The sequence below is a fragment of the Hemiscyllium ocellatum genome, chromosome 9 (genome assembly GCF_020745735.1).
Source record: "Hemiscyllium ocellatum isolate sHemOce1 chromosome 9, sHemOce1.pat.X.cur, whole genome shotgun sequence".
Classification (NCBI taxonomy): domain Eukaryota; kingdom Metazoa; phylum Chordata; class Chondrichthyes; order Orectolobiformes; family Hemiscylliidae; genus Hemiscyllium; species Hemiscyllium ocellatum.
The window spans coordinates 25,045,652-25,068,857 of NC_083409.1; the positions used below are offsets into that span (position 1 = coordinate 25,045,652).

General features: G+C 39.8%; 1 protein-coding gene across 1 annotated transcript in view; it reads right to left on the reverse strand.

Moving 5' to 3' along the window:
- Window positions 1–23,206, reverse strand: part of LOC132818937 (solute carrier family 53 member 1-like) — a 305,740-nt gene that overhangs the window by 261,332 nt on the left and 21,202 nt on the right. The window contains exon 2 of the mRNA XM_060830078.1: window positions 9,303–9,354. Coding sequence (XP_060686061.1) covers window positions 9,303–9,354 — 52 coding nt within the window. The remainder of the gene's footprint in view (window positions 1–9,302; window positions 9,355–23,206) is intronic.

Here is a 23,206-nt window from a genome sequence, read left to right on the forward strand (position 1 = left end):
AGAAGACAGAGGCTGGTATTGGAGAGTTGTTTTTCAGACTGGAGGCCTGTGACCAGTGGAGTGCCACAAGGATCGATGCTAGGTCCACTACTTTTCGTCATTTATATAAATGATTTGGATGTGAGCATAAGAGGTATATAGTGAGTAAGTTTGCAGATGACACCAAAATTAGAGGTTAGTGGACAGCGAAGAGGGTTACCTCAGATTACAGCAGGATCTTGATCAGATGGGCCAATGGGCTGAGAAGTGGCAGATGGAGTTTAATGTAGATAAATGCGAGATGCTGCATTTTGGGAAAGCAAATCTTAGCAGGACTTATACACTTCATGGTAAGGTCATAGGGAATATTGCTGAACAAAAAGACCTTGGAGTGCAGATTCATAGCTCCTTGACAGTGGAGTCGCAGGTAGATAGGATAGTGAAGGCAGCGTTTGGTATGCTGTCCATTATTGAGTATTGATTATTGAGTACGTGAGGTCATTGGAGGTAATGTTGCAGCTCTACAGGACATTGGTTAGACCACTATTGGAATAGCGCATGCAATTCTAGTGTCCTTCCTTTCAGAAAGATGTTGTGAAACTTGAAAGGGTTCAGGAAAGTTTTACAAGGATGTTGCCAGGATTGGAGGATTTGAGCTAAAGGGAGAGGCTGAACAGGCTGGGGCTGTTTTCCCTGGAGCGTCAGAGGCTGAGGAATGACCTCAAAGCGGTTTACAAAATCATAAGGGGCATGGATAGGGTAAACAGACATGGCCTTTTCCCTGGGGTCGGGGAGTCCAGGACTAGAGGGTATAAGTCTAGGGTGAGAGGGGAAAAGAAATAAAAGATACCTAAGGGGCAGCTTTTTCACGCAGAGGGCGGTACGTGTATGGAACGTGCTGCCAGAGGATGTGGGAGGCTGGTACAATTGCAACATTTAAAAGGTATTTGGATGGGTATATGAATAGGAAGGGTTTGGAGGGATATGGGCCAGGTGCTGGCAGGTGGGACTAGATTGAGTTGGGAAAGCTGGTCAGCATGGACAAGTTGGACCGAAGTTGTGCTGTACATCTCTATGACTCTAATGCCATCTTACGATATGTATTTTTTCCCCTCTATTTATAAAACATTTTGTGCAAAGTTCCTTATAGCCAAGTGATCACCCCATCTGAAATAGCCCTGATAAGGTCAATAATCTTTAACAACATCAATTTTTCATTTTCATAAAAGAACAGTCAATTGGGAAAATCAATTGTCATGGTGAGGACAGCGCGGGGGGAGAGAGAGAGAGAGAGAGAGAGAGAGAGAGATTCGCTGGACATCGGAGTACATCTGGGAAAATTAACAAACAGTGAAATTCACAACTAATCTTGGAGGAACTGGTGGGCAAAGTTCACAGCACAGAATCAGATAAGTTAATTATTGTTTTAAGTCTGTCCAAGAGAAAGGCTGCAGTAGTGAATACAGTGGATTCTTTCTTGATTATGTGTTTTTGGAGATAAGTCTCTTGATTAAACTTAAAATATAAGCCAAAGCTATTAATTTAACCTGGGGCCAGGGTTTGTAGAGGAATAAGACGGTGTTATTTTCTGGGTCTGTAGATTGTGAAGGAGCAAAAATGGCCTTTGCAGTGATATGTACGTCTTGTCAGATGTGGGAGTTTAAAGAGAGTTTAAGGGTTACTGCGGATTATATCTGCCATAAATGCTGTTGGACGCGAATCTTATCAGATCGAGTGGATCGGTTGGAGAGACAGATGGAAGCGATGAGGAATTTGCAACAGCAACAGTATGTGATGGATGGCAGTTATAGAAAGGGGGAGAAAGTCTCAGATACAGTCACATAGATGGGTTAACTCCAGGAAGGGAGAGAGAGGTCGGCAGCTAGTGCAGGAGTCTTTTGAGGCTATACCCATTTCAAAGAGGTATGCTGTTTTGGAAAATGTAGGGGGTGGTGGATTCTCAGGGGAAAGTAGCACAAACAGCCAAGTGTCTGGTATTGATTTGGCTCTAATGCAACGAGGGGTACTTCGGCTTCCAAGAGATCAATTGTGTTTGGGGATTCTGTAGTCAGAGGTACAGACAGACGTTTCTGTGGCCAGCAGAGAAAAAGCAGAATGGTGTGTTGCTTCGCTGGTGCCAGGATCAAAGATGTCTCAGAGCGTACAGAATGTTCTCACGGGGGAGAGAGGCCAGCATGAAGTCATTGTCCACATTGGAACAAACGACATAAGAAGGGAAAAGGTTGAGATTCTGAAGGGAGATTACAAAGAGTTAGGCAGAAATTTAAAAAGGAGGTCGTCAAGGGTAGTAATATCTGGATTATTCCCAGTGCTACGAGCTAGTGAGGGCAGGAATAGGAGAATAGAGCAGATGAATGCATGGATGAGGAGCTGGCGTATGGGAGAAGGATTCACATTTTTGGATCACTGGAATCTCTTTTGGGGTAAAAGTGACCTGTACAAGAAGGGTGGATTGCACCTAAGTTGGAAGGGGACTAATATACTGGCAGGGAGATTTGCTAGGACTGCTTGGGAGGATTTAAACGAGTACGGTGGCGGGGTGGGACCCAGGGAGAATTAAGGAAAGAGATCAGTCTGAGATGGGTACAGCTGAGAACAGCAGTGAGTCAAACAGTCAGGGACAAGGTAGGACTAATAAATTAAACTGCATTTATTTCAATGTAAGGGGCTTAACAGGGAAGGCAGATGAATTCGGGGCATGGTTAGGAACATGGGACTGGGATATCATAGCAATTACGGAAACATGGCTCAGGGATGGGCAGGACTGGCAGCTTAATGTTCCAGGATACAAATGCTACAGGAAAGATAGAAAGGGAGGCAAGAGAGGAGGGGGAGTGGCATTTTTGATAAGGGCTAGCATTACAGCTGTGCTGAGGGAGGATACTCCTGGAAATACATCCAGGGAAGTTATTTGGGTGGAACTGAGAAATAAGAAAGGGATGATTACCTTATTGGGATTGTATTATAGACCCCCCAATAGTCAGAGGGAAATTGAGAAACAAATTTGTAAGGAGATCTCAGCTACCTGTAAGAATAATAGGGTAGTTATGGTAGGGGATTTTAACTTTCCAAACATAGACTAGGACTGCCATAGTATTAAAGGTTTAGATGGAGAGGAATTTCTTAAGTGTGTACAAGACAATTTTCTGATTCAGTATGTGGATGTACCTATTAGAGAAGGTGCATAACTGGACCTACTCTTGGGAAATAAGGCAGGGCAGGTGACTGAGGTGTCAGTGGGGGAGCACTTTGGGGCCATCATTCTATCCATTTTAAAATAGTGATGGAAAAGGATAGACCAGATCTAAAAGTTGAAGTTCTAGATTGGAGAAAGTCCAATTTTGACGGTATTAGGCAAGAACTTTTAAAAGCTGATTGGAGGCAGATGTTTGCAGGTAAAGGGACGGCTGGAAAATGGGAAGCTTTCAAAAATGAGATAACGAGAATCCAGAGAAAGTATATTCCTGTGAGGGTGAAAGGGAAGGCTGGTAGGTATAGGGAATGCTGGATGACCAAAGAAATTGAGGGTTTGGTTAAGAAAAAGAAGGAAGCATATGTCAGGTATAGACAGGATAGAATGAGTGAATCCTTGGAAGAGTATAAAGGCAGTAGGAGTATTTTTAAGAGGAAAATCAGGAGGGCAAAATGGGGACATGAGATAGCTTTGGCAAATAGAATTAAGGAGAATCCAAAGGGGTTTTACAAATATATTAAGGACAAAAGGGTAACGAGGGAGAGAATACAGCCCCTCAAAGATCAGCAAGGCGGCCTTTGTGTGGAGCCACAGAAAATGGGGGAGATACTAAATGAATATTTTGCATCAGTATTTACTGTGGAAAAGGATATGGAAAATATAGACTGTAGGGAAATAGATGGTGACAACTTGCAACATGTCCAGATTACAGAGGAGGAAATGCTGGATGTCTTGAAACGGTTAAAGGTGGATAAATCCCCAGGACCTGATCAGTGTACCCAAAACACTGTGGGAAGCTAGAGAAGTGATTGCTGGGCCTCTTGCTGAGATATTTGTATCACCGATAGTCACAGGTGAGGTGCCGGAAGACTGGAGGTTGGCAAACGTGGTGTCACTGTTTAAGAAGGGTGGGAAGACAAGCCAGGGAACTATAGATCAGTGAGCCTGACCTCAGTGGTGGACAAGTTGTTGGAGGGAATCCTGAGGGACAGGATGTACATGATTTGGAAAGTCAAGGACTGATTCGGGATAGTCAATATGGCTTTGTTCGTGGAAAATCATGTCTCACAAACTTGATTGAGTTTTTTGAAGTAACGAAGAAGATTGATGAGGGCAGAGCAGTAGATGTGATCTATATGGACTTCAGTAAGGCATTCGACAAGGTCCCCCATGGGAGACTGATAAGCAAGGTTAGATCTCATGGAATACAGGGAGAACTAGCCATTTGGATAAAGAACTGGCTCAAAGGTAGAAGACAGAGGGTAGTGGAGTAAGGTTGTTTCTCAGACTGGAGGTCTGTGACCAGTAGAGTGCCACAAGGATCGGTGCTGGGCCCTCTACTTTTTGTCATTTATATAAATGATTTGGATGCAAGCATAAGAGGTAGAGTTAGTAAGTTTGCAGATGACACCAAAATTGGAGGTGCAGTGGACATCGAAGAGGGTTACCTCAGATTACAACAGGATCTGGACCAGATGGGTCAATGGGCTGAGAAGTGGCAGATGGAGTTTAATTCAGATAAATGTGAAGTGCTGCATTTTGGGAAAGTAAATCTTAGCAGGACTTATACACTTAATGGTAAGATCCTAGGGAGTGTTTCTGAACAAAGAGACCTTGGAGTGAAGGTTCATAGCTCCTTGAAAGTGGAGTTGCAGGTAGATAGGATAGTGAAGGCGGCGTGTGGTATGCTTTCCTTTATTGGTCAGAGTATTGAGCACAGGAGTTGGGAAGTCATGTTGCGGCTGTATAGGACATTGTTTAGGCCACTGTTGGAATAGTGTGTGCAATTCTGGTCTCCTTCCTATTGGAAAGATGTTGTGAAACTTGAAAGGGTTCAGAAAAGATTTACAAGGATGTTGCCAGGGTTGGAGGATTTGAGCTCCAGGGAGAGGCTGAACAAGCTGGGGCTGTTTTCCCTGGAGCATCAGAGGCTGAGGGGTGACCTTATAGAGGTTTACCAAATTATGAGGGGCATGGATAGGATAAATAGACCAAGTCTTTACCCTGGGGTCGGGGAGTCCAGAACTAGAGAGCATAGGTTTAGGGTGAGAGGGGAAAGATATAAAAGAGACCTAAGGGGCAACTTTTTCATGCAGAGTGTGATACGTGTATGGAACGAGCTGCCAGAGGATGTGGTGGAGGCTGGTACAATTGCAACATTTAAGAGGCACTTGGATGGGTTTATGAATAGGAAGGGTTTGGAGGGATATGGGCTAGGTGTTGGCAGGTGGGACTAGTTTGGGTAGGGATATCTGGTCGGCATGGACGGGTTGGACCGAAGGGTCTGTTTCCATGCTGTACATCTCTATGACTCTATGAACATTGACAAAAATTTCCAACTTGTCCAGAATCCCAAATCCTAAACAGAAAAATTAATACAAAACAGTGACCTGCTTATAAAATACTGGAAACATAGAACAGACCACAATTAGTTTTTAAACATCACCTTCAAATGAGCAAACATCACAATGCACTTTGAGAGTCCACAGTCGGACATTAAATTAATACTAGAATCAAAGAAGGTGTCATTAAATCTGGTGACCAATAGTTTGTTCACAGGTAGCTTTTAAGTGGAATCTTAATAAAGAAAAGAGAGGTTGAGAGGCAAAGAGATTTTGGAGGGAATTTAAGAATAAACGGATTGAAGAAAACTGAATAATGATCCCAATATTGGAGCAAATTAAGTGAGGAATGTGCAACAGGCTAGACTGAGAGAATGGTAGGGTTCTGAAGATTTGAAGGGCCGAAGTACATTACAGAGATAGGAGGGAACAAGTCAGATCTGAACACAGAAATGAGAATGTTAAAATTTGCTGGACTAAAGCCACTGTATGACATCAACGACTGACATGATTGGTGAATGGGACTTAATGCAAGTTAGAATCTGGGCAAAATTTTGGATTAGTACAAGTTAATGGACAGTGAAGAATGAGGGTAGAATAGTCCATACCAAGGAAATAAATGCATGAATAAGCATTTCAACAATATATCAAATGAGGCAGCCCAGATGAGCAATTTAATGGATGGAAGTAGGTACGCCTTGATAGAATCAGAAGTTTGAAGCTTTGTTCAAGGATAACAGAGTTTGAATGGAACCACCAAAACTAGGTGCAGCACAGCAGACAACAAACAAGGACAGTTGTTCCACAATTTTGTCACTGGGTCGCTGTGAAAACAGCAACATTTGGAGAAAACTTACTTAGTTTATTTATTACTATAAATTCAGCTTTAGTTTAGAAGAGTTAAATAACTTTATACCTTAACCTCTGCATGCTAGCTACAAAATATTAAGTGTCAGACAGAGAGAAAAACTTGCATTTATATTGCACCTCATGACCTCAGCAGCCAAGACACATCACAATCCATGAAATACTTGTCAACTATAGCCACTGCTGTAAAATAGGAAATGCGCAGCCCATTTGTAAAGAACAGGGTCCCAACAATAAAATAAAGAGTGGATAGTCCATTTTAGTAGTGTTGGTCAGAACAGGATAAACCTTTTTTTAATCTCCAGCTAGAAGAACAGACAGCATTCAAATTTGATGCCCCTTCTGTGCTGTAACGGGTGCACCAGTCTGGATGATGTGTTCAAGTCTGTCGCGTTAACCAAAATTCCTCCAACCTACACTCATTCCACACTTATTGTACATGCTGCAAGAATACCATTTTCATTGAAGCTGTAACACCTTAACCTGCCAACGGCAGTTCACCAAACTGGTGGTGGTGGTAATTGGGGTCGTCCTAAACCTCATGTTAACTCAGCATTCCATATTTGACATTTCCTATGCAGCATAAAGACTTTATTTAATTGTGTTTTCGTAGTAACTAACTTTTTACCACGGTGAACAAAAGATTTACTACATGCCACACCACTGTAATGAAAGATGGTTTCAAAACAGAGAAGGCTTTGTTCTTCAAAGGAATGCAAACTAGCCTTCAAATGGAGGTGGGCAAGGAGACAATGTTCATCTTAACACCACAAGTAGTTATCCATGGTTAGTGGTCAAGAGGGTTTAGACAGGGGTGTAACACAACAGCTAGGCGACTTCGGAATCCATGAAGCATCCTAATCTGTCACGGTTCTTTAGCTAATTAACTAATGTATCATATCTAAACTGCTACTTCTTAACAAACTCAATTAATTATCTGAAAATTGCTACAAACTGTCAACTGCCTAGGTAAATGTGATCACGAACCCCCCTAAAACTAACAAATCGAAAACATGACTCTACTCAATTCCCAATAATATCACCTTACTTATGATTATCATCATTGTGTAAGAAGAAAGCAAAGTCATTTTTGAAAATAGATGTCTGTGAAATGTAATTAATGGTCAAAACCCTATTAGAAAATAATAGAACTGCTCACATGAAATATGATGTGGAGATGCCAGTGTTGGACTAGGGTGGCAAAGTTAAAAATCACACATCACCAGGTTATAGTCCAACATGTTTATTTTGAAGTTCAAGCTTTTGGAGCGCTGTTCCTTCATCAGGTAGCTAGAAATATCATGGAAAGGCAACCAAAGCACATACACTGCTACAAACAGTTTCAGGGTTCAACAGTACAGGAAACCTTGTTTTAACCGGCACTCTCAATAAATCAACAAACATTATAAACCTGAAATAACACAAGTTTATTGTATTATCACAATATTCTCAACGTCTGAGCGGTCAGTTGAGGGCGCAAGTGAGAAGGCCTATCACTGGTAAGTTTTAAGGAAAAATTGCATTATTATTGAAGCAGTTTGTGCTGTGGGAGCATAACAGTGATGTGTATACCGTCTGTGCTACGTTTCAATGACCTAGTGTATTTTCTTATGTTGATTGTGTGGCTCTTTTGACCAATCTGAATATTTGATCAAATGACAGACCCCTGGTCCCATAGGTGCTGGTTAACAAAAGATTTGCTGCAATTGCATATTTCATTAGGGCTCATAGTTTATTTGTATCAGTCTAATGATTCAGAAATGTTCAATAAAGCATCATGAATAATTTGGGAAACCTTCATCCTCTGCACATCTCAACTGTGGAAAAATCTCCACAATGCACCAATAGATATGATACCTATCATATACATTTGAAGGGAATATCATATAATAGTACTAGTTAGGTGCTGTTAATAGAAACAACTTGAAATGATTGGTAAAGCAATCATATACTCTCAAACACTGTGTAGAGTGCATTTTTGTTTCACAATTTGATACCCACAATGCAAAACAAAGACTAGAACCCACTTTACAAAGGTCTGAAGTTCAAATCAATTCAGGCATGCAAAGAAAACATCTCAGTGGAAATGATGTTCAACCCCCATTCATCTGAAACAGCCGTCCTCTGCCACTGAATCCTAACTAAAAACCCAGTATTTTCACTGCTGGTCCCATGTTAGTGTCATTAATTGTCATTTCCACTAATTACGAATCAATCAATTCTCAATCTCTCAAGATTTTTCTGCATTTGCTTTTCATCCTTTTTTTTATTTGAACCCCTTCTTGCTTCTCCAAAACTGGCCATGCTCTAAAAATGACCCTCAGCTTAAATCCGCAATATGGTATTACCTTGAACTTATGACAGCCTGGTTAGTGTCTCCATATTCATACACTATAAGCAGCACTTGCTTATTGATCACTCCTATGCCCCACTACTAGCACAGTGATTCATGATTCTTTGCTTTAGCTAATTTTTATTCACTTCAGATATATACATTCAATTCAATTCCTTCATACTGTGTGGACTAATTATGTCATAATGGTAGCAGTATAGAAATATTAGTCAGAATTATTTTTCCACTGAAAAGGATCAGCCAAGTTTTGCTTTAAGATAAATGTTGACTCAAAAAGACAGCTCACCGTCAGCTTTTCAAATAGGGGTGAGCAATAAACGCTGACCCAGCCAGGAACACCCACAGCCCATAAGTAAATGAGAAAATGTTACGGCACTTTGCTTCCCCTTCCAATAAAATATATTCTCTCCAGTTTATTTTCACTCCTATTTTGATGTGCGATGCCACTGGTATGCCCGTGAACTACTCCATATGCTGCTATGTAGATGGATCAGATTTTGTATGTAATCAGTAGCTGCAATAAGAGGACAACATGAAACCACGTTACCTTCTAAAGATGGTGCTTGGTCTTGGGCTGTATACAGCATCTCTTTGAAAGCCTGTAATAGAGAATATTTCAGAATTAAGTACTGGTTATCATTTGGAACAGAAATCATTAAATTCTGACATTGCTAAATAAGTTACAATATACAGTATTCCCTGTTACAGTTTTCCTACTCTTTAGCTTCTTGATAAATAACAATTTGTTTCCACAACCTCCCTCTTTCAATACACAGTCCATAAGCCAGTTTAGTCACTCTGCACAGTCTAATTTTATTACTGTTGCTCACAATTCCGAAGTTCCCAGGTAAAACTGCAAGTCTGTGCCAAATTATCTGATATCAGTGAACTGCTAAGATTGGTGTCAGTGAAGATCAAAAATCAACTTCCCATGACTGCTATCCTGTGGATCCTTCTGGAACGTGCAAATATGTCATCAGGTGAGGATAGATAAGGCAGGAGTGTAACACTCTCCATGATCAAATGGTCTGCTGCCGTTCATCTCCTGTGTTTACATGAGAATGGATGCATTGAAAGTGTTGCCAGTATCAGTGGCCATCGCTGCCTGCAGGAGGGAGAATGAGGCTATGTGCAAGTAAAACCAAGTTAAGAGGATTTACAGTAAACCTAATCTGGAGTGAAAAAGTACTTCGGGACATGAAAGTGACAGCTTTGCTTTATCTTAATTGCCAAAGAATAGCTAATATACTCCCAAACAAGCATCACAAGACTTAGTTTCAGAATTATAAATGCAAAAACACAGTAATATTTTCTCTAAGATCAGGCAAATAATTGTACTACTAAAATACAACTGAGAAAACATCATGTTAAAAATCAGTGGTGCTCATATTTCTGCACCGAGCATGTACTTTAAAAGACATCTTTAAAGCAGTCATGCAGCAAAATTCATATGTGCATATGTTCCCAGCCCCACTACAATCAAGGATGGAGACAGATCGCAGAAGAAACAGATGGTAAATAATAATCTACCTACTGCCGACAAGTACACATCATAGTACATTTGGGTTTGACAGTGTAGATGAGACACTTTGATTATCAGAAGGTAATTCTAAGTACGAGTTATTCACTTTGCCATAATTTTGCACTCATCTACATTTTGCACCACCTACAAAAAGAACCTCCACACTGTTGTTGAAAAGCCTTTATAAATCAATATGACTTTTACAATGCACATGTACAAATTCAGAATCCCCTTTCTCCTGACCTGAATTCAAATAGCTCATGCCTCATTTCTTGTTAACTTAAAAGGTTTTGATGCATACTTGATTAATTCCAGCGGGTGTTAAAATGCATTTTGGCTAGGGGATATTTCCACTATCCTGCTTAAAATGAAGTGTCTTTTAGAATTTCTTACTGCAATGTGTTCACAGTTCATTGCACTCTAAAGGATATCATTAAACTGTATTTAAAGGAAGCTAGCTACGAATGTATAGTTTAATGTATAAGTCTTCGAGTAAAAAATGAGGTCTGCAGATGCTGGAGATCACAGCTGCAAATGTGTTGCTGGTCAAAGCACAGCAGGTTAGGCAGCATCTCAGGAATAGAGAATTCGACGTTTCGAGCTGATGAAGGGCTTATGCTCGAAACGTCGAATTCTCTATTCCTGAGATGCTGCCTAACCTGCTGTGCTTTGACCAGCAACACATTTGCAGCTAGTTTAATGTATAGTCATGAACCTTTACAATAAATTTTGTAAAGGAAGATTCTGGTTGAAAAAGTGACGATATCCTTTAGAGTGCAAAGTTATGGCAAAGTAAATAGCTCGTACTTAGAATTACCTTTTGCATCTGACTTTACCAACCAGAATCTGCCTTTACAAAGTCTCTAAGGATTCATGGCTATATATTGAACAACAGCTTGGTATTTACCTGCGTTCGAAAACATTTTAGTGTTGTCCTTTAGACAGCAAATTCCTTATGTGTGTAATTTGAATGCAAGTAGAAGTATTCTGAGACATTTGCAAATTGCACTCTATCTGCTCTGCATTTTCCTGTAATAGGAATATGATTCATTTTATTTAACAGCATAAAACAATGGTGAGTGGCAACAGAACATAAACTGTGAAATTAGAAAAGACTGTTCAACCTATCAAACCTAGTGTAGATGACTGTTATCTAACTGGTGCGATTTCCATGGCAACACCTCAACCAGCATCCACTTGCCAACCAATCAGCACTCTCCTCAGCATTGCAAACATGTTGTTCTCCATTACATTGGAATCTCCGGAGCAGGAGATAAAAAGTTTCAACAAAATGTGTAACTTTCTAGCAATGTTCAAGTTCTTTGCTACCAAACGACCAAAGAATTGTAAGTGAAATGTTACTTTTTTCTTCATCTTTGCCTCAATTCTCTCTTCTAATTCTGCCTTTGACTGTCAGTATACAATTTTGCTTTCAATTAACTGCTCTACCTCAGATTTCCTGTTTAAAAGCTGATGTACTTGGAAGAATTTTTCAATCTACAGGTAACTGATGCAAGAATATATAGTTGCTTACCACATTCGCCCAGATCCTGATTCTCTGAAAAGAGTGCTTTTTCGCTCAACATAGCACAACAGACCGTACATTGCAGAAACAGGCCATTCACCCTAACCAGTTGATTTCTATGTTTATGTTCCAGTTGACCTTCATCTCACCTTTCCTCTGCTAAATCCATCAGTATAGTCCCTCTACCACCTTCTCCTTTACATGCTTGTCTACCTTTCCATTAAATGCATCTGTACCAGGCTTATAAATGCATGTATACCAGGCCCCAATAGGAAGCCTACCAAAGGATCCTGGCTGTCCAACCATCAGGATTCCAAATACAGTACAATAAGAACTAGAAATTTTTTTCATGACATACTTCTCCAATCAGATGCTTCTTACCATGTTTACTGTTGATGGCTTTGTAGGAACCTAGTCAATGCAAATGAGGAACAGCAATGACCTGGAAGTGACATTTGATCGATGCATATGCTGGGTAGTTCTGTTCAACCTAAGGTTGCACACCAAGGCGGTATGGACCAGGCCAGACCACTCAAAACATTCTTAAGCAAGCAGCCCAGACCATAACTTTGCAATTTGTTTCGGTAAGTGTACAGTGAAAATTACCTGGAGTAAGTTAGCGAAGTTAATTACTAGGTTTTAAAAGACAAAAATTTATTCACAAAATTACACAACAAAACACAAAGAACAGAATAAAGAACCCTACAGAACTCAGTCGATCAAACTAGACAATTATGCTGTTCCGAATGTACACAACAGTCCCAATAGGCAAATCCCTTTTAAATCCAGTAAACATTGGAACAAATGCTCACAGGTTGAAGTTCGAAGGGCAGAAGGAAAAACAGCCTGTTTCCACACAGTTTACTGTTAAACTCCCAACTAGTTCTGGACTGAACTGCTCAGCTAGAGAGCTGACCGCACCCCTTCCACTATACAGGTCACTTCTAAAACATGACCACTTTGGCCTGAAGTCTCATCTGTTTACATATAAACAAAAAGGCCTCTCAATACCCCTTAATCTCTGTACCAAACCAATCTAATTGGAACCAGGAGAGTTTTATGACCCTTCTGAAAAAAATCAAGGACACAGTATCCTTAAGAATAGAAACAGCTTTAGAAAAAAGGGACCAGTTTTATGACAGAGGAAACTGACAAATCTATTTCAGATTAGTGGATGTGAGGATGGAATGTCTGCCATGTGGTGGACAGAGGGAATAAAGGCCTTAAGCTAGAGAACTAGTACATGGGAAAGGGGCAGCAGTCAGGGAGTGAATGCACAGGTGGCTGTATGTTGGGGAGTGAATGAAGGCACTTTCATTCCTATGAAGGACTGCAATAAAGATGGCAGAGCAGGGAGCCTAGACTGTGGGGTTGGGAGCTGTGAGTGTGAGGGAGTGCATATATAAGGGGTTGAGAGTGAGGGAGGGAGTAAGGGTGAAGAAATGATAGAGTGAGGGAGAATGAAGAAGGGAATGTGTGTGAGAGGGAGATATCAAGAGGGGGTGCACGAAAGAGAGCAGGGAGAGGGGGAGGGACTGGGCAGGAGGGAAGGAGGGAGGGAGCAGGCAGGAGAGAAAAGCAATGTGCATACAAATGGCAGAAAGGTAGTGAGAGAAACGAGTTGTGCGCGCCAACCTTATCTTTCTGAAACTTGTCCTTCATCCCGAGGGAAAAACAAATTGAAATGAGGCCTGTCACATGAAAAAGCTGGTCAAGCCTGATCTATACTATCTGCCCTAAATATTCTCTACATAATTTAAGTTCCACATTCTCGTTGCACTCTGTTTAACAAAGTTTCTTCTGAATCCCCTGTTAAATTTCTTGGTAGTAATCTTTAATTGATGGTTTCTCGCTTTTCTCTTCTGCCCAAATGAACATATTGCCTACATCTAGTCTATAAAAACCAATTTTAAAGGCTTCTGTATGGTAATCATGCTGCATTCTGTCTTCCAGACTAAGCAGAGGCAAACTTTTCATCTTTTCTGATTGTTAGTTACTTTCTGTCTCTATAAATCTTGTTTGTTCCTCTATATCCTCTTTATCATGTGGTAAGAAAACTACACAGACTATTTCAAGCACTGGCTAACCAAGATTAGATACAAGTATCACTTAACTTCTCTGCTTTTCAATTTTATTCCTCTTGAAATAAAACCTATTTTGTTAAGCTATGCATTACCATTTTTACACCTCTATCCCACAGATTCTTATTTTTCTAAATAATAATTCACCTCTTTTACTTTTCCTACACAATGTAATCTCTCACGTCATTCATTTGCAAAGTACATCCTTCTTCTTCAAGCTCATCACTGCCTTCTTGCAGTTTTGTTTCAGTATTTCTCTATAATAATGTAAAATCTATAGAAAATTATGAATGGCTAGCACTGTTCATTCATCAATGACTGTAAAATCAAGCCATTCAAACCATAAAATGAAGTCTTCAAGATGGAAACACAGCAAAACTGATGAAAATGTGGAGCTCACAGCTTCTCCTCCAATAATGCCACAAGGATAAAACTCAATTGGATCATCTAGACACCCATTTGGTGCTTATTAAGTTAAGATTCTGAAAAGAGGGTGCAATTAACCCTTTAGGTATTGGCACCAATGCACTCAACACATAATTATTTTACTTAATTGCATTTTTCAACCTTTCAAAATGAAAATGTTATTTCGAGTATATAATATCAAAGCAAAATTTTAAATATGGGTAACATTAAAGAACGTATAGAAGAATATATAATCTCCTCCTCTGGTGAATCGGGCCAGCCTGCTTTTGAAAAAAATTTAGAAAATGCCAGCACTGTTCTTGATTCTTCAAATCTCAATAATCTAACAAAAGCTGAATAATCACAATTAAAACCTCAAACGCAAAACTTTGAAATAATTCCCCAAATTTCTAATAGCTAAAATATTCATGTTATTGTTCACAGTCAATCTGAGCAGCAACATTCTGTTGTATATTTGCTACGTATTTCATCGTCTTTTACTTTAAGTTTTATGCTTATCCCAAACTAATGAATTCAGTTTCAAAGCACATAATAATATAGAAAAATATATTTGCTGCAGAACACACTTGGAGGGGGAGGGGAAAAGAAGTAATGCAAGATTAGCTATAAGCCAGTACTTCCTAGACTTTCTCCCTCTGTGACCCCAATTCAAGTCTTGAAAATGGAGAACTGCTGGAGTGAAAAGACAGCCATGGAGGTATTATTACTTGGTCAGAGCTCAGAAGTCATGACCCCCCTTTGGATGAGCTCTGACCTCAGATCAGTATAAATGAGGACAAATTAATTCCAAGCACAAGATTATTAGGTTTGTAAAGTTTTTACTTTATTTATGGTTGATTCAGTTTCTTCAAATCCCTGACAAAGCATAGTTAATACCAAAAAAAAGGCAGAAACAAAGAGGTGATTTAACTGCACCAAATTATTATTATTCAAAGCGGATAAAGACACAGATTTCCTGCAGATAACTAAATAAAAGGATAGCGTGTAACTCTTCAATGTACTGCAATGGACAACAAGTCCAGACTGGGCAAGTCAGTGAAAAAAATGGAGTCTGAGACTGAGCTAATGAGTCTGCATATCTATGGGTATCAACTTAGCAGATAATGAGGACTAAGTACGTCCTAAATTATGTACTGGAAAGTGCAATGTGTACCATCAACGGTCAGCACCCCAAAGTTCAAGGTTTTTCTATAATGCAACAGAAATACTTTTTACAGAATATCTTTAAAACATCCCACAATCAGCAGTAGGAGTCATATTTTTCTAACTAAGACTTTAAGGTGGGATGTTTGTTACAGTTATACAAGGCCTTAGTGAGGCCACACCTCGAATATTGTGTGCAGTTTTGGTCTCCTTTTCGGAGGAAGGATGTTCTTGCTCTCGAGGGAGTGCAGTGAAGGGTTAACCAAGCTGATTCCGGGAATGGCAACACTGACACAAGAGGAGAGCTTGACTAGGTTAGGATTGTTTTTGCTGGAGTTAAGATGAATGAAGGGTGATCTCATAGAGACTTATAAAATTCTAACAGGACTAGTTCAGGTAGATGCAGAGAGGACGTTCCTGATGGTGGGTGTGTCTAGAACCATGGGTCCGAGTCTGAGGATTCAGGGTAGACCATTTAGGATGGAAATGAGAAGACATTCTTCCACTAAAGAGTGGTGAGCTTGTGAAATTCATTACCACAGGAAGTAGTTAATGCCAAAACATTGAATGTATTCAAGAGACAGCTAAATATAGCACTTGGGTTTATGGAGAGAAAGCAGGTTCAGGCTATTGAGTTGGAGGATCAGCCATGATCATGATGAATGGTGGAGCAGGCTTGAAGGGCCAAATGGCGTCCTCTTGCTCCTATCTTCTATGTTTCTATGTTACCCATGTAATGACTGACAGTGCACTTGGGCATCAAGGTTAACATCAAGTAAATCCTAAGGACATTCCAAGCTTGCCACTAAAAGATAAGCAAGGATTATTTCGATAATTATCTTCCCAAGTGTACCTGTCTCTGAGATTCCCTCCCTGGTGTGGGGTGCTCCCTTTCCTTCCTTCTACAAAAGCAGAAGACAAAAGTACAATATCATTGTGAAAAATAGTTGCAGGCGCAAAGTCAAATCTACATGTTCCAGTCAAATATACTAAATCACTGCACATTCAGTACATACTTTAAAAAGGTATGTAACAGTGCTGAGTAGATGCTTTTAGAAATTAAAGTGTAACTTTTTTTCACCATTTCTCTTTTTTTAATCTCCTGAAGGCAACAGATTTAACTTAGATACAACTTCATGGCTCAGGCAGACAACAGATGCAGAACTCAATGGCAATTCTTTGTTGATCACTGAAAGGGGTCAATACAGGAAATCTGATGATGGGCTTTTGCCCAAAACATCGATTCTCCTGCTCCTCAGATGCTGCCTGAACTGCTGTTTTTCCAGCAACATAATCTCAAGTCTAATCTCCAACATCTGCAGTCCTCACTTTTGCCTACAGGAAATCTCAGCCATCCTTAGTTTTCGTTGCCAGCTCAGAGAAGTTAACCGTAGCATCTCAGTTAAGATTAATGAATTCAGGATATAAAAGTATTCAAATCTGTGACCGTTTGTTCCAAGTGGCTTAGCACGATACCGGAAAGACAGATTTCCTCTGTCAAGGGTAACTAACGTTCTTTAAAAACAAGTTTATGATTTTGTTAAGCCAACTGCACAGAGGTCTACCATCCAACTAATGCTTCAACTAATAGACCACCAGGAAGTCTCAAACACGTGGCCATTATCAATTTATTGCTCTAAACCTTTGTAGATTCTCAACAGCAATCGAGAAAGAAAAGAAACTGTTAATTTAGAATACTTACCTAAATACAGTGAATATTTTTTTGACAGTCTTAGTATCAGATCACAGTATGAGAACACAAACCATCACTTTTACGGATTCATACTGCAATAGGCTACCAATACTTTAAAAAGCTTTAAAAAAAATTTCCCAAAAAGTCAACAGTACAGATTCAGCAGTTGGATTAAACAGGCAATTTACGAATCAGCCATTGGTGCAAATAAAAGACTGACTGGCAAATCATGTAAACAGAAGCTGTGTTTGCATTAGGCAGACAATTCAAATACTATCACAATCACTGTTTATGTTACATATGCTAAACCTAATCTCGATATTTACCATCGCTATTTCACACTGCTGTCTCAAGATAGCTAGATATGAACCAATCCCAAACGTAATCATTTAAGACAGCTAGATAGCATAAACATTTATAAACATCCATCTGTTGCTGAAGGTTTATGATTTCGTAGCCACTGTTTTACGATAACTTTTAAATTTGTACCAATATTTTGGAAAAGTAAAGGTAAAGTTGCCATAGCCCAAAAGACCAAAGGACTACAATATCATTTGAGAGAGATGACCAGCGGTGGTTTAAGCTGAAGTTGAGGAGGAGAGTCGTTCATGGTAACCTCAGCCAGTGCAGGAATTCAACCCACTCTGTTGATATTACTCTGCATTGCAAACCTGCTGTCTAGCCAACTGGCATTTGGAGAACATATCCATGACTGTCATATTTTCTGTGATAATAATTGTATGACTTCCTATAAAGTTTTGGATACCTGCTGACAGCAGATGCATTTCATAATATTCATAATTTACAATACTTGTCTCTATGGATAGTTTATATTCAACTGCGGATTTTAATTCACGGTGAAAACTTTTTATGAAGTTGGTAAATGCCAATTTCTATGCATGAAGAGTAAAAATACACAATAGAAACAGAAAATAATAGAGCAGATTGGCTGGTGATGAGACTTTCCGGTGTATAACAAACACCACGCTGGACAAACTGGCAGAAAACTAGCCACCAGGATACATGAACATCAATTAGCCACAAAAAGACATAACCCACTCTCACTAGTATCCTTTACATACAGATGAGAAAGAACACCACTTCAGGTGTGACAACATATCCATCCTAGGACAAGCCAAATAGAGATATGCACGAGAATTCCTAGAAGCATGGCATTCTAACCAGACCTGTATCAACAAACACACCGACTTGGATCCCATTTACCACATCCTGAGAAAAAGAACAGGAAATAACATCACCACAGGAAATGACATCACCCACCCAAGGAAACCTAAACACATAAATAGAAAGCGGGCCATGCCACTAGAGCTTTATCCGGAGACTCACTGATTATTTTACCTAGTCTGATGACGAAATATCTGAAAACGAACCTTCCAGCTCAGCGAGCAAATCTATAACTCATGGTTAAGACTGTCTATCCAGTCTGCTTGCATTATTAAGAGATATTCATCCTTTTGTTTTTTAGGTTAGCATTTTTTGCAAACATTCACTAAGTTAAAAATCACACAACACTGGGACACAGTCCAACAGGTTTATTTGGAAGTACTAGCTTTCAGAGCGCTGCTCCTTCATCAGGTAGGTAGCTACCTGACAAAGGAGCAGCACTCTGAAAGCTAGTACTTCCAAATAAACCTGTTGGACTATATCCTGGTGTTGTGAGATTTTTAACTTTGTCTACCCCAGTCCTATACCGGCAACTCCACATCATAAAAGAAAACCCAAACACACTAAATTCATTAAAAATTGTACCCGTGTTTAATAAAAGAATAGAGATTATTAAACTGATTACCACAGCTGGATTGTGAAATTTGTTTAGTATTTGCCAGTGAGAGTTTCATTCATTCATGCAAATTCATGTAAGTACTGGATCTAGGTTTGTTCGCTAAATTGTGTTGGGGAGAATCTGCTATCGGGGTACCTACATTGGGGCTAGGGAGGGGAGCACCATTATTAAAGCAGACACTGTCGGATACCAGCTAAAACACAGCCATGTAAAGTAAACCCAGCCACTGCAGGACTGCCTGCCTGGGGCCACATTCCTGGGGGATTAGAACATGTCCGTCAGTTTCAGATCATCCTATTACACTCTCATTGTTAATAAAGGAAACCGGTAACTATCGGATAGTGTAAATCGCACCGATACTACACTTGATTGATAAAGTACTTGCTAATGCCTCCGCTGACGTCAAACTCATTCGGGTCCTATGTTAAATGATAAAATCTGTATATTCAACTATGGAGAACTATTGTGAACGCCCAGACAGCCAGATGCATGGCAAGGAGGAATGCCTTCCAACAATAAACTTTTAATTTACAAGATCGGAAACTGCCGAACCCAGGATGTCTACCCATTGTTCGGCACAGCAGGAGTGGGACAGGTATCTCGGGGCAGCCAATAGAGACACTAATCCCATCACAGACAGGTGAACCGACCAATGAAAGAGCCGAACAAGGGGAACCTGACCGGGAACTCGAGGAAGCGCGAAGTATAACTGCACCAGATCCGAAGGGAGAGACAGAACGCCTTCTCCAACGAATTTGCATGCTTTTGAATTCGTTGTATAGTGTACCAGTTTTGATTCTGTAATAAACGGTGTTTTTGCTCCAAACTCTAGCCGGTTTGATCTCTCCTTCCAACGAACACGTAGAGACGAGACCATTCGGTTTCCGTCTCAACAATTGGAAGGTTCGTTTCCAGATGTTTCATCACCATACTAAGTAACATCTTCAGTGAGCCTCCGAATGAAGCACTGATGGTGTAGCCTGCTTTCTATTGATATGTTTGGGTTTCCTTGGGTTGGACATGTCATTTCCTGTTCTTTTTCTCAGGGGGTGGGAAATGGGATCCAAGTCAATGCATTTAAAGTTTCAGTTGGAATACCATACTTGTAGGAATTCTCACGAGTGTCTCTGTTTGGCTTGTCTAGGATGGATGTGTTGTCCCAGTCAAAGTGGTGTCTGTCCTCATCTGTATGTAAGGATATAGTGAGATTGAGTCATGTCTTTTTGTGGCTAGTTGATATTCATGTATCCTGGTGACTAGTTTTCTACCTATTTGTCCATTGTGGTGTTTGTTACAATCCTTGCAAGGTATTTTGTAGATGATATTAGTTTTGCTTGTTGTCTGTACAGGGTTGTTCAAGTTCATTAGCTGCTGTTTTAATGTGTTGGTGGGCTACCATGATGCCAATGGGTCTGAGTAGTTTGGCAGTCATTTCCGGGACGTCTTTGATGTAGGGGAGAGTGGCTGGAGTTTCTGAACATTTTTTGTCTGCTTGTTTTGGTTTGCTCCTCAGAAATTGGCGGACTGTGTTCATTGGCTACCCAGAGTTTTTGAATACGCTGTATAGGTGATTTTCCTCTGCTCTGCATAGTTCTTCTGTGTTGCAGTGTGTGAGGGCTCATTGAAATAATGTTAAAATACAGCTTAATCGGTGGATGTTGGGATGATTGCGTCTGTAGTTCAATATTTGGTCCGTAAGTGTCGTTTTCCTGTAGACACTGGTTTGAAGTTCCCCATTGGCTGTTCCCTCTACTGTGACATCGAGGAATGGCAGTTTGTTGTTGCTTTCCTCCTCTTTAGTGAATTTTATGCCAGTAAGGGTATGATTGATGCTCTTGAAGGTTTCCTCTAATTTGTTTCATTTAGTGATGACAAAGGTGTCATCCACGTAGCAGGCCCAAAGTTTGGATTGGATGGTTGGCAGAGTTGTTTGTTCAAGTCTCTGCATTACTGCCTCTGCTAAGAACCCCGATACCGGAGATCCCATGGGTGTTCTGTTTGTTTGTGTGTAGGTTTTGTTGTTTAAGGTGAAGTGAGATACAAAACTTCTCAAAACTCGCTATTACATAAGTACTGTTTTGGCAATTAGTTTCTTAAAGGGATAACGGCCCAGTTAAAGGATATTTAACAAGTCGATACTAACTCAGAAAAATGATTAGTGTTCTGTAATCTATTCATGTCTGAGAGACAGCTGATTAATGTTATAATCTTTCCATAGTTTAGATAGGTCATGGAGACAGGATGGCAGGGTTGGTATTGTTCTGGCTTGGTTAGTGGTTTTGATATTCATTCAGACATAGCTTTTTATGTAGATAAGTCTGAAAAGGGTTGAAGTTGTGAAGGAGCAGTAATGGGTTTGGAAGTGTTGCTTTAATTTTAGTTTATCTTGCAAGAGTAAAATAAACTACAGAACCACGGTTTTAGTAAATAACAGGTAAGTAAAGGATTATGAATGAATGAACAGGAACCTGGTATTAATGAACAGAGTGAGCTGGTTAGTGAGTTAAGACAACCTATAACACAATATCTCACAGTTTAAGGATCTGACCCCTGGGGGTCCTAGACCATTGTGGACCAGGGGCAGGGGTGCAGCAGCCATTATTGGGAAACCTGGAGCCTCGTTTTCCCAGCCCCACATTTTAAGGAACATTGGGTATGAAGCAAGGCAATAAAGAACACACCCAGAAAATGAGATAAAAGCAGCACAGTTTACTCAATAAGTACAACTTTCTTCACATTTAACACTTCTTTGTCACTCTTACTGTTGAAAGGGGCCTCTTGTGTTATTTGCTGCTATTATAGGATCTGTTGGGCCCTGACAATATTGGATAATACAGAATGAGCCACCATTTAGGTTAAAACGTTTTGTTTCAATTATGATGTTATTTCTTTAATATTAGTTAAAAATCACAACACCAGGTTAGAGTCCAACAGGTTTATTTGGAAACCCTAGCTTTCGGAGCGTTGCTGAAGGAGCAGTGCTCCGAAAGCTTGTGTTTCCAAATAAACTTGCTGGACTATAACCTGCTGTTGTGTGATTTTTAACTTTGACCAGCCCAGTCCAACACCAGCTTTTCCACATCATGTTTAACATTAGTGACATTAGTGACATGCTCACAGCAAAGTAACCCCGGCTTTAACATTGATTCAAATGGAACTGAATCCATGCTGTTGTTCAGGTCACTTCATTTAAAATCACAGCTCTGAGAAACATAACCATAACTTAAAGTTTGGATGTCTGGTAATCAAAATGTTTGTGCTACAAAGTATGGTAGAAAAACCAAGCAAAATATAAAATAAGTTAGCAATATTATGTTGGAAAATGAGAATAAGCCAGCAAAATAATTTGGATAATGTAGTATGAGCCAGCAATGTTTTGCTAAATAATACAAAATAAATGAACAATTTAATGTTGGATAATACAGAATGAGGGTCAGAAACATATTATAGTCATAGAGATGTACAGCACGGAGACAAATCCTTCGGTCCAACTCTTCCATGCCGACAAAATATCCCAGCCCAATCTAGTCCCACTTACCAGCACTTAGCCCATATCCCTCCAAACCCTTCCTATTCATATACTCATCCAGATGCCTTTTAAATGTTGCAATTGTACTAGCCTCCACCACTTCCTCTGACAGCTCATTCCATACACAAACCACCCTCTGAGTGAAAATGTTGCCTCTTAGGTCTCTTAGTCAGCAATATAATATTGGATAACACAGAATGCGCCAGCAAAACAATATTGGATCATATAAAATTAGGTACAAGTTAATGTTTAATAACACAGAATTGCTAGCACAGCAATACTGGATAATACAGAATGAGTCAACAATACAATGTTTGAAAGTACAGAATTGACTAGCAATGTACTAATAGAGAATACAGAATTAGCACAGAAATAGTACAGTCATGTACTATACGAAAGTACAGAATAAGCCAACAAGTTCATGTTCAATAATACAGAATAAGCCAGCATTACAAAATAAACGAGAAAATTAGTATTAATCAATGCGGGATGAGGCAGCAATGGAATAATGAATAGTACAAAACAAGCCAGCAGTGTAATATTGGAAAATATATAGTGAGCCAAGAGTAGTAATAGGAGATAATACAGAATGGAAACAACAATGTAGCATATGATAATATAGAATGAGTCAGCAAGTTCATGTATGATACTACAAAATAAGCTAACGTTATAGAACGAACCAGCAGTATAGATTAGATTACTTAGTGTGGAAACAGGCCCTTCGGCCC